Genomic DNA, 14213 nt, shown 5'->3' with positions numbered 1-14213 from the left:
TGGTAGTAGAAATCACCTTATTATAAAGTCCTCATTAATATCATCTCAATTTATTCTGAGTAAATTGCATTTCAATTTCTCATAATTCCTCATTGCAGTGTCTATCACAGATAAGGAGACAAAACTGTATCTTCAAGAATACAATCATTCATGCCATTAACCAACGGTCCTGTAAGCTATGCGATTACATTTTTCTCATGAAATATAATGCTAAGAATGAAATGAATAATGAAAGCAAACTTACAACGAAGTAGTATTGAGTATGTCCAAAAAGGTCTTCGTATCAGCAGACTTGTTTGGTCATACACTGCATTACTTTTCAGGCTTTTCTGTTATGAGAAAGTATATTTCAGCTGTCATTGTCAGTGCAAAATGAATTGTTCTTACTTCGAAGAAATAATGTACAAACCAGTTTGTTGAAATCGGTATGAAATGTTCAAAATGATGTATTGTACAAAGGAATATAGAGTTTCACTATTGCATATTTTCTATCTTTCAAAATATCAAACCATTTACAAGTTCATTCTTCGTGCTGCAAAATGTATAAAGGGTGATACATCTGTAGTTTTTTAAAAAAAAATCTGCATTTCGAGAATTTGATACATAGCAATAGTATCCATCTGAAATATTGGAAATAAACCTGAAATCAAATCCATTCATGTGATTCTTCTTCTTTATGACATTGATATGTGTGTGTATGTTTGAATGTATGTGTACTGGTAAGTACATGTGTTGTTCATGTGATGTCTGTATTTTGCATTGTACATGTATATGTAAGTATAGTACATGTTGCATGCAATCACTTTATGCTTCATGGCTTTCACATCTGAGTCTAAAATAAATACACATAACTACACCATGTTTAACCAAATTAGGGAAGTTTTGGTATGACACCAATAACACTTCATATACACACACTAGAACATTAAACATAAACCCAATTAATATAATGATAATAACGATAATAATGAAAATAATAACAACAACAACAATAATAATAATAATAATAATAATGATAATGATAATAATAATAATAATAATGATAATAATAATAATAATAATAATAATAATACAACATTGGTAGCAACACATCATCATTATCATTATTATTATTATTACTACTACTACTACTACTACTACTACTACTACTACTACTACTACATTGTATTACTATTATCATCAGCAGCAGCAGCAGCATCATTACTATTACATCATTATTATCATGTTTACTGTTGTGGTCCATGCACTTGCATCCCATTGGAATACATGTATTTCTTACATCAATCTGACCTGGATAGTTTATTTATTGGGGTGGGGAGGATGTATACTATAAAAAAGAATCTAAAAGACACTGAATGCCACCAAGAACCAAGAAAGTCACATGTACATCAGATGTTGATTAGCAGAAGTGATTTATTGACTACACAGCAAAGAAAGATGCATGCACTCTCTGGAGCAACCTCCCTACTCATATTCAATAACTCTTCCTCCATTGACATTTTCAAAAAGAAACTCAAATTTCACTGATTCGAAGAACAATACAATGATTGTGTAATTCATGGATTATTTGTACCCATAGTTAATTTGTATGTTTCTTTCTCTTGTTAACTGTTATGGGCACAGAAACATTGACAGGCGCTTTATGAATTGCTCATATTATTATTATTATTCTGATTACGCACTAGATGAAAAATCACCATGCTTGCAGCAAAATTGAAATCGTGAATATAATGATACTGACTTACTTGCCTACATATTATAACCTCACAGGGCTGCTAACACATGCTTTATGAGGACAATCTCCAGCTGGGATGTCTCTTGGTAATTCTTGCTCACTCATAATTTCATAGGTACAATATTGTGAAGTATTGAGCTTCACTTTTAAAAATGACTAAATTAGTCATAAACATGTCTCAGAACTACGACTTTCCCATGATCATTCCAACAGTGATTCCTGACAAAGAACACTAAAAAATAACAACATGGCTCAACATTTGCAGTGGCTCGGGGCCACCAGAAACAGATGTTGCACCATCACTTTTTAAGAAGATATGTGGCACAATCTGGCCACCAAATTTCATTGACAGGAAACCACAGCAAAAAGCTTCATTGAGCCTTGAACAGTTTGTTGATGGTGAAATTATGTGGGTTTTTTGGGGTTTTTTGGTTTTTTTTTAATGTGTGTGTGTTTTGTGAATGTGACCAATGGATAGGGACTAAAGTCCATATCATTATAATATAAACAATAATGATAATATTGTCCGAAAGTAGATTGTTCATAATGTATTGTAATCAATTGAAATATCATTCATTGGAGATTCATGTACAACATGACCTGATCATTCCACCCTCACTAACACAATACCATTCTAGCTGTTCTTTAACCTGCAAACAGTCAACATAGAATCTTGTTGGTATATCTAACATGGAACATTTACAGGTATTGAACCACAGGCTTTTCACAAAGATACCATATAAAGTGGCATGTCCCATTAAGTGGCCTGCCCTTTTCACTGCAAACAAGATTCATCTGCCACATCCATATACTAATATAGAGATACATGTATAAGCTTTTATGACTAAATGAATGTGCATTGTATGTTAAAGACAGATACTCCAAGATGCATTTAACTACAGCTAATGACATTCACAATAAAATCACTTAACGTCAATAGTATTCCACAATGATGCTAACAATTAGAGCTATGTATCTACTGCTCACTGCTTGATATACCTCTTGTGTTCTGCAGCTCCTCTTAAATGTTTGCTCTTGCTACCACACATAAACAGAGCTATGGCTCTGAACAGCATTATTATACCAGATGTGAGTGAACATGGTATTTATATCCATGTAAAATTCATGGGATCTATATCCACATAAAATGTTGAGTGAAGATTGACTGAATAATTCAGGAACATGACTGAAATAAGCATACCTTGATGCTCTATTATGCTTCTACATGAATATGGCATCATGTTTGATATGGACAGCATTCACAAAGTCTCTCATCTTGGATCACTAGGTCAGTCTAAAGTTGTTTCTTTCTGGCATCTAAGTCAGTTGTAATTCTGACACCAACATGCATGCTTTAAAACTCAATTGTAAGACTTCAATAACACATCACACACACACTAAAACTTGTCACTGCTTGTTTGATAGCATCACTCACTGCCCTACAATGAAAACTGAAATACAAGTGTCAATTTTGGAATTAATCTTCATCTATTCAATAAGTCTGCCTACATTTCATACAGGATTCCAAAATTAATTTCTGTAGGTACATTATTGTGGACATGAAATCAAGAGGAAAGGAAAAGCAGTGATTTACACTACTGTAATATGATCAAGCTAGTTACACACCGTAGGAATTTCATTCTAAACTTCAAATCCTCTGAACATGGTAATATGTAATTAACACTGCAACAGTTTCTCTACGCTTCCTCCACCATGACTGAATAACACATGAAACATTGATAAGGATAACTCAAATTCTCAACTCAATAACTAGGCAATAGTATGGATGAAGGACAAGGATTAATTCACTTTGTGTTGATTATAGACTTTCACATTTCACAATGGAGAATAAAACCTCACCATTTTAAGGTAACTTCCGACAGTAGAGAATTTTCATGCAGTAATGAAGGTCTGAAAACTACAGGCATTGTGCATTTAATGACATCATTCATCCAAATCTAAATTGCAATCATCTAAATAAATGTAACTTGCCTACATTAGCTTCTCAGTACACTTGCAAAGAAATGTGTATTTAATTGATGGTTACAGTTTCAATATCAATTATTCCAAGTTTCCTCACTGACATTTAAATGGGGAAATAAGTGCGCTGAATGGTTTGTTCACCCTTCTTAGGCTGAGAGACCAGAACAGAGCAGAGCCACGCCTCTCTCATAGAAGGTGAGGTCATTGGTGACATCACTGGCCATCGTCATGTCAACAGTAAAGAGCAGCTCACCACGGGTCTGGTTCAGATACACTGGAAGCTTGACCTGAAAAATATATTATGAGGGAAGAAAATATGGCTTACCAATCTGAGAAAGAAACACATAACTGACTGCTACACATGGGCAAGAGAGAGAAAAGAAAAGGCATTGTTTATAGTTCTGGCAGGTGACAGATAACATGGACTGGGAAGGGGGGGGGGGGGGGGAAGGAGGTGAGAAATAGGTAGATGCAACATAGCATGAAGATGATATAGATGGTTAATCTACATGTTGAAGAATAAACGAATTAATTAAGAGGGGAAAAGATAACACAAAATACCAAAAACTAATGAAGTTTTATAATTGTAAGATTTAACATTACATGTGTATTGAAAATTACAAAGTATAATTTTGTAAATAATAATAGGACAAAAAATCTGGCAGCCTGGGTAAATTAACCGGTTGAGGACGGGCTGATTTTGGTATAACATGCATTTCTCATAGACACCTGCCTGAGTATACTCTTGACTAGTCTTTGACAGGTTAACACAAATGAGAGATGTGCACTCACTTTTCCCGTCTGGTCTGGCAGTTTGCCATCATCAATGTGGGCCCATCGAAGGCTGGTTTGGGGCAGGTCTGAAGAGATCGTAGAGCTAAGCTGGAGCTTGTTTTGTTTGCACACAGCTCCCTGTAGCTTCAGACCTGTTGTGGAGGAAACAGTCAGATAAAGGTTTAGACTCTTCTCCCTACAACAATATCATTCCTTTTCTGGTATCTAAAAGACTTATGAGTTGACTCCTGAAGTAGTTTGAAAAGTTAAAGCTTTATTCAATCTCTCTCTTACCCTCTCTGAGGAATTCACTTGCTGTGCATATCCAAATTTGTACTTCTATAACCAAATTCAAACACAAGGAACGTTTTCACGTACACATGGGCCCTACACAATAAGATTGTAACACAGCTTTAAACCCAACTTTGTCAGGGACTTTGGACGGTGTGTACGATGCTATGATTTCTGTCGCAAATGGCACTCAGTGCAAACAAAGGGTTAAGATATCAATCAAGACATGCCGAAGATTTGCATAGTAAGACTTAAAGGGATAGTACAGTATTGGTGGAGATGAGAATTGGGCTTTTAAGTTTTTGCAAGATACCAAGAAAACACTTATGAAATAGTACAGAGCATACCATTTTAAGAGGAATTCAAAGTTTATTTGATGAAAATCGGGTTTGGAATGACTGAAACATCCAAAAACAAAGTAAAACAAAGCAATCATACTAAAGTGTGGGCCCCACACTTTATTAGAATCGCTCTGTTTTGGATATCTCAGCCATTTCAAAACCAATTTTCATCAAATAAATGTTGAATTCCTCATGGAATCACGTACTCTTTCATATTTCATAAGAGGTTTCTCATTATCTCACCAGATAATGTCAGAAACCTGAAATTAGGTCTCAACCAAAACTATACGATCCCTTTAACAGATTTCTTTAAATTTTTGTTTAGAACACAAGAAGATACCTTTAGTATTCCAGGAAAAATTCAGCATATTTATCCTATGGCTTTGATGACCTAAATGGTCACATCAAATGTCTTTGGAAACTACAAAATATCACAGTTTACAAGATAAAAGAGTAAATTCCGACTTGAACCATTATATCCATGTTGATTATAAAGCTGAGGTACAGTCATCAAATAAGGGTCACACTGACTTGGTGAGAATGTTTCAGAGGGAAATGCATCATACCTGACACAGCAAAGCTGCAGTCATCAAGCTTCAAGTCACAACCTGGATCAGACACAGTCACCTGAAAAATAAACATGGATTTATGTTTATAACTCAACAAAATCTGAGACACACACACACGGGTCAAATCTTCACACAGATATTCATGGTTCTATGTAATATAAGTGGTCAGCTTGGCTACAAAGAGATTAACAACACTCTTTGGATTATAATTTTAATTGAAAGGCACTTAAAGTGACCAACATCATAATTGAAATTATATGTGAATTTGTAGATAATCTTTTTATTTATCCATCTATTCATCTGTCCTATTCATCTATCTATTCATCTGTCCTCTATTCATCTACAATACATAAAGGCATTTATCAGTCCATCTATTCATCTATCCTCTATCGATTTGTCTGTCTATCTATGAGTATCATACTGACTTACCTCTAGATAGAGCTCCTCCAGTGGCCAGCTGTTCACCTGAGCCACATACTGTCTAGTAGCTGTGATGTAAGCCTCAGTAGTAAACAGTCCTCCCAGCCACACCTCCTGGTTCTGGACACAAATCAAAGAAGGCTCATAGTGACTATATACCAATATGTAATACAATGAGCAAATGAATGATGACCAGCTAGTCAATATCTAAAGCATGGCACTGTCAACTACAGCTTTTACTACACAACTGGCAAGAGTTGCTGCACAAAAAAAGATACAAAGTGCATAAATAGAATGTGACCATTGAATTTGAGATGAAACAATTGAGGTAAACATGTAACTCAATGCATATGATCACTTCATCCAACTTTGTCATATGGGTAATGGCATCAAAGTTACCACTTAGTTTGAACACAGTAGGCCTATCTACAGAAATTTAGGAAGGGCTATGGCACAGTGGACCACAAGATTCAAAACCACATGATCTACACAGTGATACTCTGAAGTCATACCAGCTGACAATCTGTATTTGATCTGTTGATATCCAATACAACTACTATACTGTTTGCACAGTTTGAGACCCTCCCACTTAATCTATGCAACCCTATCATCCTGCCTCAAAATTCTATTCAGCAAATCACTGCCAGAGAGACGTTTCTTGGTAATATTTTTCCCCTTCAGAGAGGTACCATAAAACTCATTAGGCGGTCAGCACAATGCATTAGTATGTGTTACCCGTGCCTTTCCGACAACTCTGCTCATTACATTTTTCACAGAAAACTCACAGTATATTTCATGTCAATTGCACCCTACCTTGAGCTCCTTGGCGCCACCTGATGTGGTTGCCGTGGAGATCTTCTGTAGCTGGTTGATGCGTTCACTGAAGTCAGACACCCACTGGATGACAGTGAGACCAGCTGGGACAGTGTAGCGGTTCCATCGTTTGGGCAGCATACCTTTAGCCAGTGTGCTGAGAAGGGCACGGTCATTATTGGTCTGTTTCTTCTTACCCATACAGACGGCCAGGACGTCATTGAGATCATTGCGTACATCTTTCAGTAACTGGTTGCCATGGTTCACCTATCAATCATACATGACAAATCACATATTAAATTCACTGCATTGCAAATGCAGTGAGAACTCACAATTATCTATTTTTACTAAGTTTGTCAACCCTAGTGAATATAAATGTGAGAACTATTCTTGTGAGTAAATAAATATAAACTTTTTATACATAATTCCATTGCAGTTAAGCAAAACTTCACATATTCATTTTCAATTGTATTGCACAATGTCTAATCACACATGGGCACATGTTGGGAATTCTTTTTGTTCCTCTAAACACTTGAGCTTTCATTTGGTACTTGTACAACACACAGGTGCATAAATCAACCATTTTGCACCACACAACAAAGGGCCTACCCAGTTTATCAGAGCACCATCTACACAGTCACACAGCTGATAAATATTTGATCAATGTTATCAAATCTTGACAGAAAAACAAACCTCACCTCTCTCTCAAAGAACCTGAACAAAGGATCCTTGATGTTGTCAGCTGTGCGTTTCAGCAGCGTCAGTTTCTGGGGGAAAAAAACAACAACAATCACAGATGTATAATAAACACTTCATGGATAAGGCTCAAAGGCTCCCATCATGACATTGGTGTGCAAAAATAATAATGATTAAGTGCTGTTCATTAACCTGTTGAGGAGAGGCTGACTTTGTTATAACTATTTCCCATAGACACCTGCCCAAGTAAGCTTGGGACTAGACTTTAACGGACTAAGTACCAATGTGTAAAATGCATTAAGTTGCTTCTAGGTCTATATATTTGATCAATAATGCATCAATCACACAAAACTCGAAATAATCACATTTGTTACAGTGTACATTGTATGTCTGTTGGGTGACAACTCTCAATTCTTAAAATTCCTTTTTCCCCATCTCCATTTCATCTCAACTCCAATCCTGTTGAGTGACAACTCTCAATTCTTAAAATCTTCTTTTCCCATCACCATTTCATCTCAACTCCAATCCTCCAAAATGGAAACTTAGCAACTTATAATGCTCAGAGAGCCACAAATGGTGACAAGTTGTATTTGTTTGTTCGTAAATGCATATCATCACTATTAATGATGGCAAGGAATACTGTAAAAGTGGAAATTTTCGCGGTGATTAAATTTTCGGGCATTTCGCGCAACCAGAAGCTAGCGTGAAAATAAAAGCACACGAATATTTTTTTCGTGCCATATGTTCCAGTAGTTGATGTCTTGATCCCGCAGAATTAAATACACGCAGAACTCTTCTTACATGGCCAAGCGCAAAAAATTAGTCGCGTAAAAATATCCAATTTTTACAGTAGATATCAGTTCCTTTGATTAATATCAGGCACGTGCACTTAAAGTTATTCTTCATCCTTCCTAACCGATAAAAAGTCCTGAATATAGTAAGACTGATAGCTTACCAAGAACATCTATGATTCACATTTCAAACATTCCCTAACACATGGAAAAGTTGTATGATTCAATATTCAAATAATAATTTCCTTTAAAAAAAGATATGTGTGTTGTATTCAACCTATTGCTGAAAATTTGGCAATCTTCAATAGTAGGTCTGATCTTATATGGTCCCAATGAATTAAGTGAAATGGCAGTGGTACTCACCTTGGGTATGAGGGCAAGCCAGTTAGCAGCCGAGGAGTGAAGGCTGCGCATCCAGGCTGGTCTACCATCAGAGGAGGAGTGACGTTTACGTTTCTCCTCCTGGGTGTTACCCTGCATGAAGTCTTCTTCATCCTCCAAGGTTTGCATCTTGAGTAGCTTGCTGATCATACTGGTTCCTAGGAGAAGTCACACAAACATTCAGTCAGACTTTATCATTTCATCTTATTGCCATCACAATTACCATTATCATTATAATGATATCCACTGTTATGACTTCATCTCTATCACCACCACCACCATCATCATCATCATCATAATCATCATCATAATCACAATCAGTGTCATAATTATTAATCACTTCCATAATTATTATCATCACATGTGGGTGTGGTGCTACCTTGTGTGGTCAGGAGGACTTTCTCAGCATTGTTAGGGAGTCCAAGCCAGGATGGGGTCTGGTTGTCAGGCAGGGCCTCCACCCACTGCACAAACTGCTCACGTCTGAGGGACATGAAATGAAAAACAGGCAAATATCAATATTTATTTCATCATACATGTTGCTACCACTTTATACTTTGATAACTAAAGGAACTCATCAACACAAATACCGGTATACTTCCCATCAGACAGGCTCCCTTTTGACTTTTACTTTACATGATGCAACTCTAAGATTAAGCACTCACATGAAAGAGTTTACATACAATGTGATAAATACAGCATTTGGCAATTTCTCCTTGCTATCAAGCATACTGAACCCTGATAAATGCAGTTTAAGCTGGAAATAAACTTGGGCCTTTAGACATCATTACCATGCAATGCAGGACAGACTAACACTTGCTGACTGAAATGTGATTTCTTATAACAAAAATATGAGTCAAAAGAAAACTTTTTAGATATTTCCTCATATTCTTCACAAGATTATTTCTAATCACAGTAATGTTTAGAAATTATGCAGGTTTCTACAATACTTTAGCTTCTTCAGATTTCCATTCCAAAGTAAGCAACATTTATGATGACATCAATACCTGAAGAAGGAATACTTACCGGATTCCTTCAGGCATGTTGATGGTCTTTCCTTCAGCGTCATGGATGAGAGGGAAGTCAGAGTCAAAGCTCTTCACAGTGAAAAGCTTCTCAACAAAGGCAGACAGCAGGCGCTATAGGGTTGGGTTGGGAGATAAGAAAGCAATGTGAGAGCATTGATTATCATCTCCAATATCATTACAGCCTACTTCTTTCTCCTACCATGAGTGAGGATCCTTCAAAGTATCAATTACTTCAAATAATTACACTGACGTACCAAATCAAGTTGTGCTGCAGTAGATCATGCTTATTTCCACACTCTGGTCTCAAATCAGTCATTACATCACCACCGAAACAATTTACATGAAAATTTTCCACTAAAAGTGCATCAGGTCTACCATGTCAGATCTGTAATTGATCAATGAAACACAAATAAGTCAATACAAGTCATATCTTCCCAAGGATCTGTCAAGAAATCCTAATAAGAGAAGAAGTCTCTTATGGTACCTGGTCAAAGTCATTGTCGATGCGTCCTCCATAGATGCACTGTGAGAGGAGAGTCTTCATAGCATCCCATGGCACCTTGTCTGGTGGCAGGTTCGAGCGACCCTACATACATGGCAACAAAATAACACACTTGGAATACAAATCTCATCTCAAAAATTTGCTATGATGCTTAATGACTAGTAATATACCCCCAAGGTTGCCTCCTCTCTTTGGACCAAAATCGCAAGAAACTATTAGCACTGTAAACAACTGGTTACTGTTTGTTGAAACATGAGTTAATTGATCAGCCCCTTGATATAAATTTTACTCTAGCAAACACAATTTTTTGATATTCAACATTTGATATTTGCTACATGATTCACAGAATCATGCCCCCACTTAACAGTTACTTAATCTTTTTACTGTGATCTAATCAATTGATCAATCAATCCTTAAATCAATCAATCAATCTATCTATCAATCTATTTACCTATCTATCAATCTATTTACCTATCTATCTATCCACCCATCAATCAAGAAAGTGAACTGCACTCTATTTGTAGCCAAAAAAAAAAAAAAAGCTGCTGAAAACTGCTTATCTAATAGTGGCGAGCCGATTGAGTAAAATGGAGTCAAAAGGGGCCTCAGCTTTCGATCCTAGCAGAATCTTCATTAGAGGCAAAATGATGTGAGTCCATTGCACTCTATTTGACGTACCTTTGCCACAGTGTCAATCCAGATGTCTACTGTGTCACACCCACAGCGTAGGTCAGACTCACTGAACTCATACTTCTTGGCCCAGCCCAGAGGGCTGTAGACCAGACGTTCCTGGATGATGGCATGGAGCCAAGCCAGCAAGAAGTAGAGACGAGCTCTTTCACTGGGAGCCTGGGGGTTAAACAAGTTTGCATATCACTCGAGTTATAATAATGGCATACCATTAAGATGTTACCATGTATTAGTTTTCCTGAGTTGGAGTATGATATTGTGGTTAACAGTCATATAGTAAGCTTAATTTAGACGTTCACTGACATTTCTCAGCTAAGCAATGATTTGATGAGAAGTAGTCGGGGGGGGGGGGGGGGTGGGGAGTACTCAACTACTTGTCATATTAAAGCTGCTGCTTTTTACATGATTCTCACATTGGTTGTCTTTCTTTTATAATGGAAAAGGGTACTAATACAGAAGATAAATATTTATTATGTATATCTGCTTACTCCACAATGATGGCACTGAAATAAGTTCTCTCTACACAAATGAAGCTTGTTCAGTTTTAGAGCTTGATCCAGGGTTAAGATCCATTCTGTTCTAACAAGAGTTTCTAACTAGACACAATATGAGGACAATATCAGTGGTATACAAGACATTTAATCATGTGAACTTGACTTTTTCATGGGCACAGAAGACTAAAGAAACTGTGAGCTAGACAGTCTTTATTGTGCAGACCAATATTGACGACAAACACATGTAAAAGTTATCAACAGTGTATGCCAGTGTACACTGGAATTGTACCGGTTTTTCCTTGGCAGACACACATCAACCTTGTAAACTAGGGGACTGTACTCACAGTACACTGGACAATTTTTACTGGGCTGACTCACCTTGTTCATTCTGGAGACAGGTACAGTGCTGAAGGTCCTTAGCAAGTTAGCCTTCACTCCAGGAGGTGGCTCAAAGACAAAGATACGTCCAGCACGTAGCAGATTCACTGGCACCTAGAGAGTACAAACAATAAAACCAAACAGTCATTATCTTGAAATCTCCATCTAAATGACTCAAAACATTTTTTAACTTAAAGTACAATGCATGAAAAACTGACAATGGCAACTGAATTCCAGTAGCTGCATACCATCACTGTTCTATACTTCACATCACTTGTTTCATATTGAACATTTTGACAGATATTCAATACCTTGTATAGGATGTTTGCAATAAGTAAGCTTTTAAAATGACAAGTAGAAGCTTATTATCAGCATACAACTTTAGAGAAGCCTTTCTTCTCTGGGAATTATCATAGTATTATAAAGTCAAATAAAGTGGAGCCGATATAGCCACTCATAATCATAACAACAAACATAAAAATTATAACATCAACAAAAACAATAAATAACTGCATCAAATTCATTGCTAACATTCAGGCACCTCCTGGAACACCAAGAAAGTTTGCAACATGAAATAAATACATAGGGAGAAGCAGACTTGGATGGAGTAGTGGATAGAGCAGCGTCTCACCTTGGGATTGATCTCCATGGTGAGGAAGAGACGGAAGCTAGGATGAGGAGACAAGCTGTGAAGCTTCTTCTCTAGCTGTACCAACCACTGAGGAGCAAGGTGGACATTCTTCAACATCACCCACCTGATACAGAGATACAAGTCATGTGAAGAGAATATATGTTAGGATTACTGTATGTTAATATCACTCAAAATGAATGCTACATTGCTGTTTAACAACCACCACATTATCAGTTATCAAAAGACACTGTGCTGATCAATGCCTCACTAGTTCTCATTTCATAGTGTCATTACCATGAAAGTAACCATAATTGACTCTTACATTATCAGTATCTACATCATCGGCAACATTCCTATCATCATGGACATCAAATCTGCAGGACTGGGGTGCAGTTCATTCCATCCAGTAAAGCCTGCACCCACCCCCCCAAAAAAGAGAGATGACAATGACAACAACAAATTCAGACTGAAATCAACATTAAAATAAAAAACATCACATGAACTCACTTCCCAGTCTTGGTTGAAGAATTGATGACTTTCTCTGCCTGACTGAAACCTTCAGCAGATCCTGAAGTGTGAAGCATAGAAAGATTCACAGACTTACATTTTGTAGACATGATAGACACAATTTGCTTCGATCACACTACATAAACACATAATATGTGACTCACAGCCGAGACGACAGTAATTTATTATTACTGCGTTTACTTCAGGGCTGTACAGCTAGAAAACTGTCTGTTTTTGGTGAATTCTTTGTTGTACAGTATCAAAAACAATTTTCAAAAAAATCTACCCACGAATGACAATATGAGTTCATCTATAAAACGTTATTAATGGTGTTGTATCACATCACTGCAGTAAAAAGATAGAGATCTTTTCATGAATACTTCCCCCTCCAGTGAAACTCACAAAGTGTTCTAGCATGACTCTAATTCCTGCAATGCTAAGGACAACAATGTGACTTACCGATAGCAATGGAGGTGAGGGTTTTGTTGAGTTCAGCAGCCATGTCATCCACACTCCAGCTGGCATCGTATCCCGTCACTGAGCACATCAGGACTGGTGTGTTACTCTTTAGCTGCAGGATTGAAATATATCCAAAATTTTGTTATAACCTTGTTTGTTTTAACAGGAGTGCACTGTACAAACTTACCCTAAACACAACCCCTGTAAATATCATGCAATGAAAACATACTGTCATAAACAAATTATGCAAAAAGAGTTACTAAATCGAGTACAAAACTCTTCACTGTTCTTTCCTAACACAACATCCTACACTATCTATAATACATCTTCTGCCACAACTTAATATTTCCTCTGTAAAGAAAACCTTTTCAGAATTCACGATGGAATGGATACAATCCTGCCCTGTCACCCAAACATCACCTTCTTATCAAACAAAAGTAAACAAAATTACTTGTCCCAGCATGTCACTCAAGTAACAAAGCCTATCATTAGTGAACACAATCCTGTTTTCAGAAAGCAGAAGTGCACCTACCTCAGACTCTACAACATGGGCCAGGTCTAGCTCCATAGCAGCTGCATGCAGGAACTGTTCCCCAAAGACTGCAGTAACAAAGAGCTGTGTGGACGCTAGCAAACGGTCTGGCCGGAAGGCTTGGACTAGGAGCATTTGGTGCAGTGCTTTGCCAATACCAGCTGCAACATAGACCAGTTTGAGACTTGTGTCAGTCCA

General features: G+C 37.1%; 1 protein-coding gene across 1 annotated transcript in view; it reads right to left on the bottom strand.

Annotated features, from left to right (window-relative positions):
* Positions 1-2260: 2260 nt before the first annotated feature.
* LOC139740854 (cytoplasmic dynein 1 heavy chain 1-like) overlaps positions 2261-14213 on the bottom strand; it is a 68918-nt gene continuing 56965 nt past the window's right edge. Inside the window, exons 76-91 of the mRNA XM_071651435.1 lie at positions 14016-14176; positions 13484-13595; positions 13025-13085; positions 12518-12641; positions 11887-12000; positions 11003-11173; positions 10307-10408; positions 9821-9933; positions 9174-9277; positions 8777-8952; positions 7625-7693; positions 6927-7193; positions 6123-6233; positions 5691-5751; positions 4511-4644; positions 2261-4005 (exon numbers count right to left, since the gene is read on the bottom strand). Of these exons, the coding sequence (XP_071507536.1) occupies positions 3865-4005; positions 4511-4644; positions 5691-5751; positions 6123-6233; positions 6927-7193; positions 7625-7693; positions 8777-8952; positions 9174-9277; positions 9821-9933; positions 10307-10408; positions 11003-11173; positions 11887-12000; positions 12518-12641; positions 13025-13085; positions 13484-13595; positions 14016-14176 (2021 nt within the window). The 3' untranslated portion in view covers positions 2261-3864. The remainder of the gene's footprint in view (positions 4006-4510; positions 4645-5690; positions 5752-6122; positions 6234-6926; positions 7194-7624; positions 7694-8776; positions 8953-9173; positions 9278-9820; positions 9934-10306; positions 10409-11002; positions 11174-11886; positions 12001-12517; positions 12642-13024; positions 13086-13483; positions 13596-14015; positions 14177-14213) is intronic.

The sequence above is a fragment of the Diadema antillarum genome, unplaced genomic scaffold (assembly GCF_040938485.1).
Source record: "Diadema antillarum isolate AM-2024a unplaced genomic scaffold, OU_Dant_1.0 seq00000889_RagTag, whole genome shotgun sequence".
NCBI classification, from domain to species: domain Eukaryota; kingdom Metazoa; phylum Echinodermata; class Echinoidea; order Diadematoida; family Diadematidae; genus Diadema; species Diadema antillarum.
Note: the sequence above shows the minus strand (reverse complement) of the source record. Positions and strands in the feature narration are given on the sequence as shown.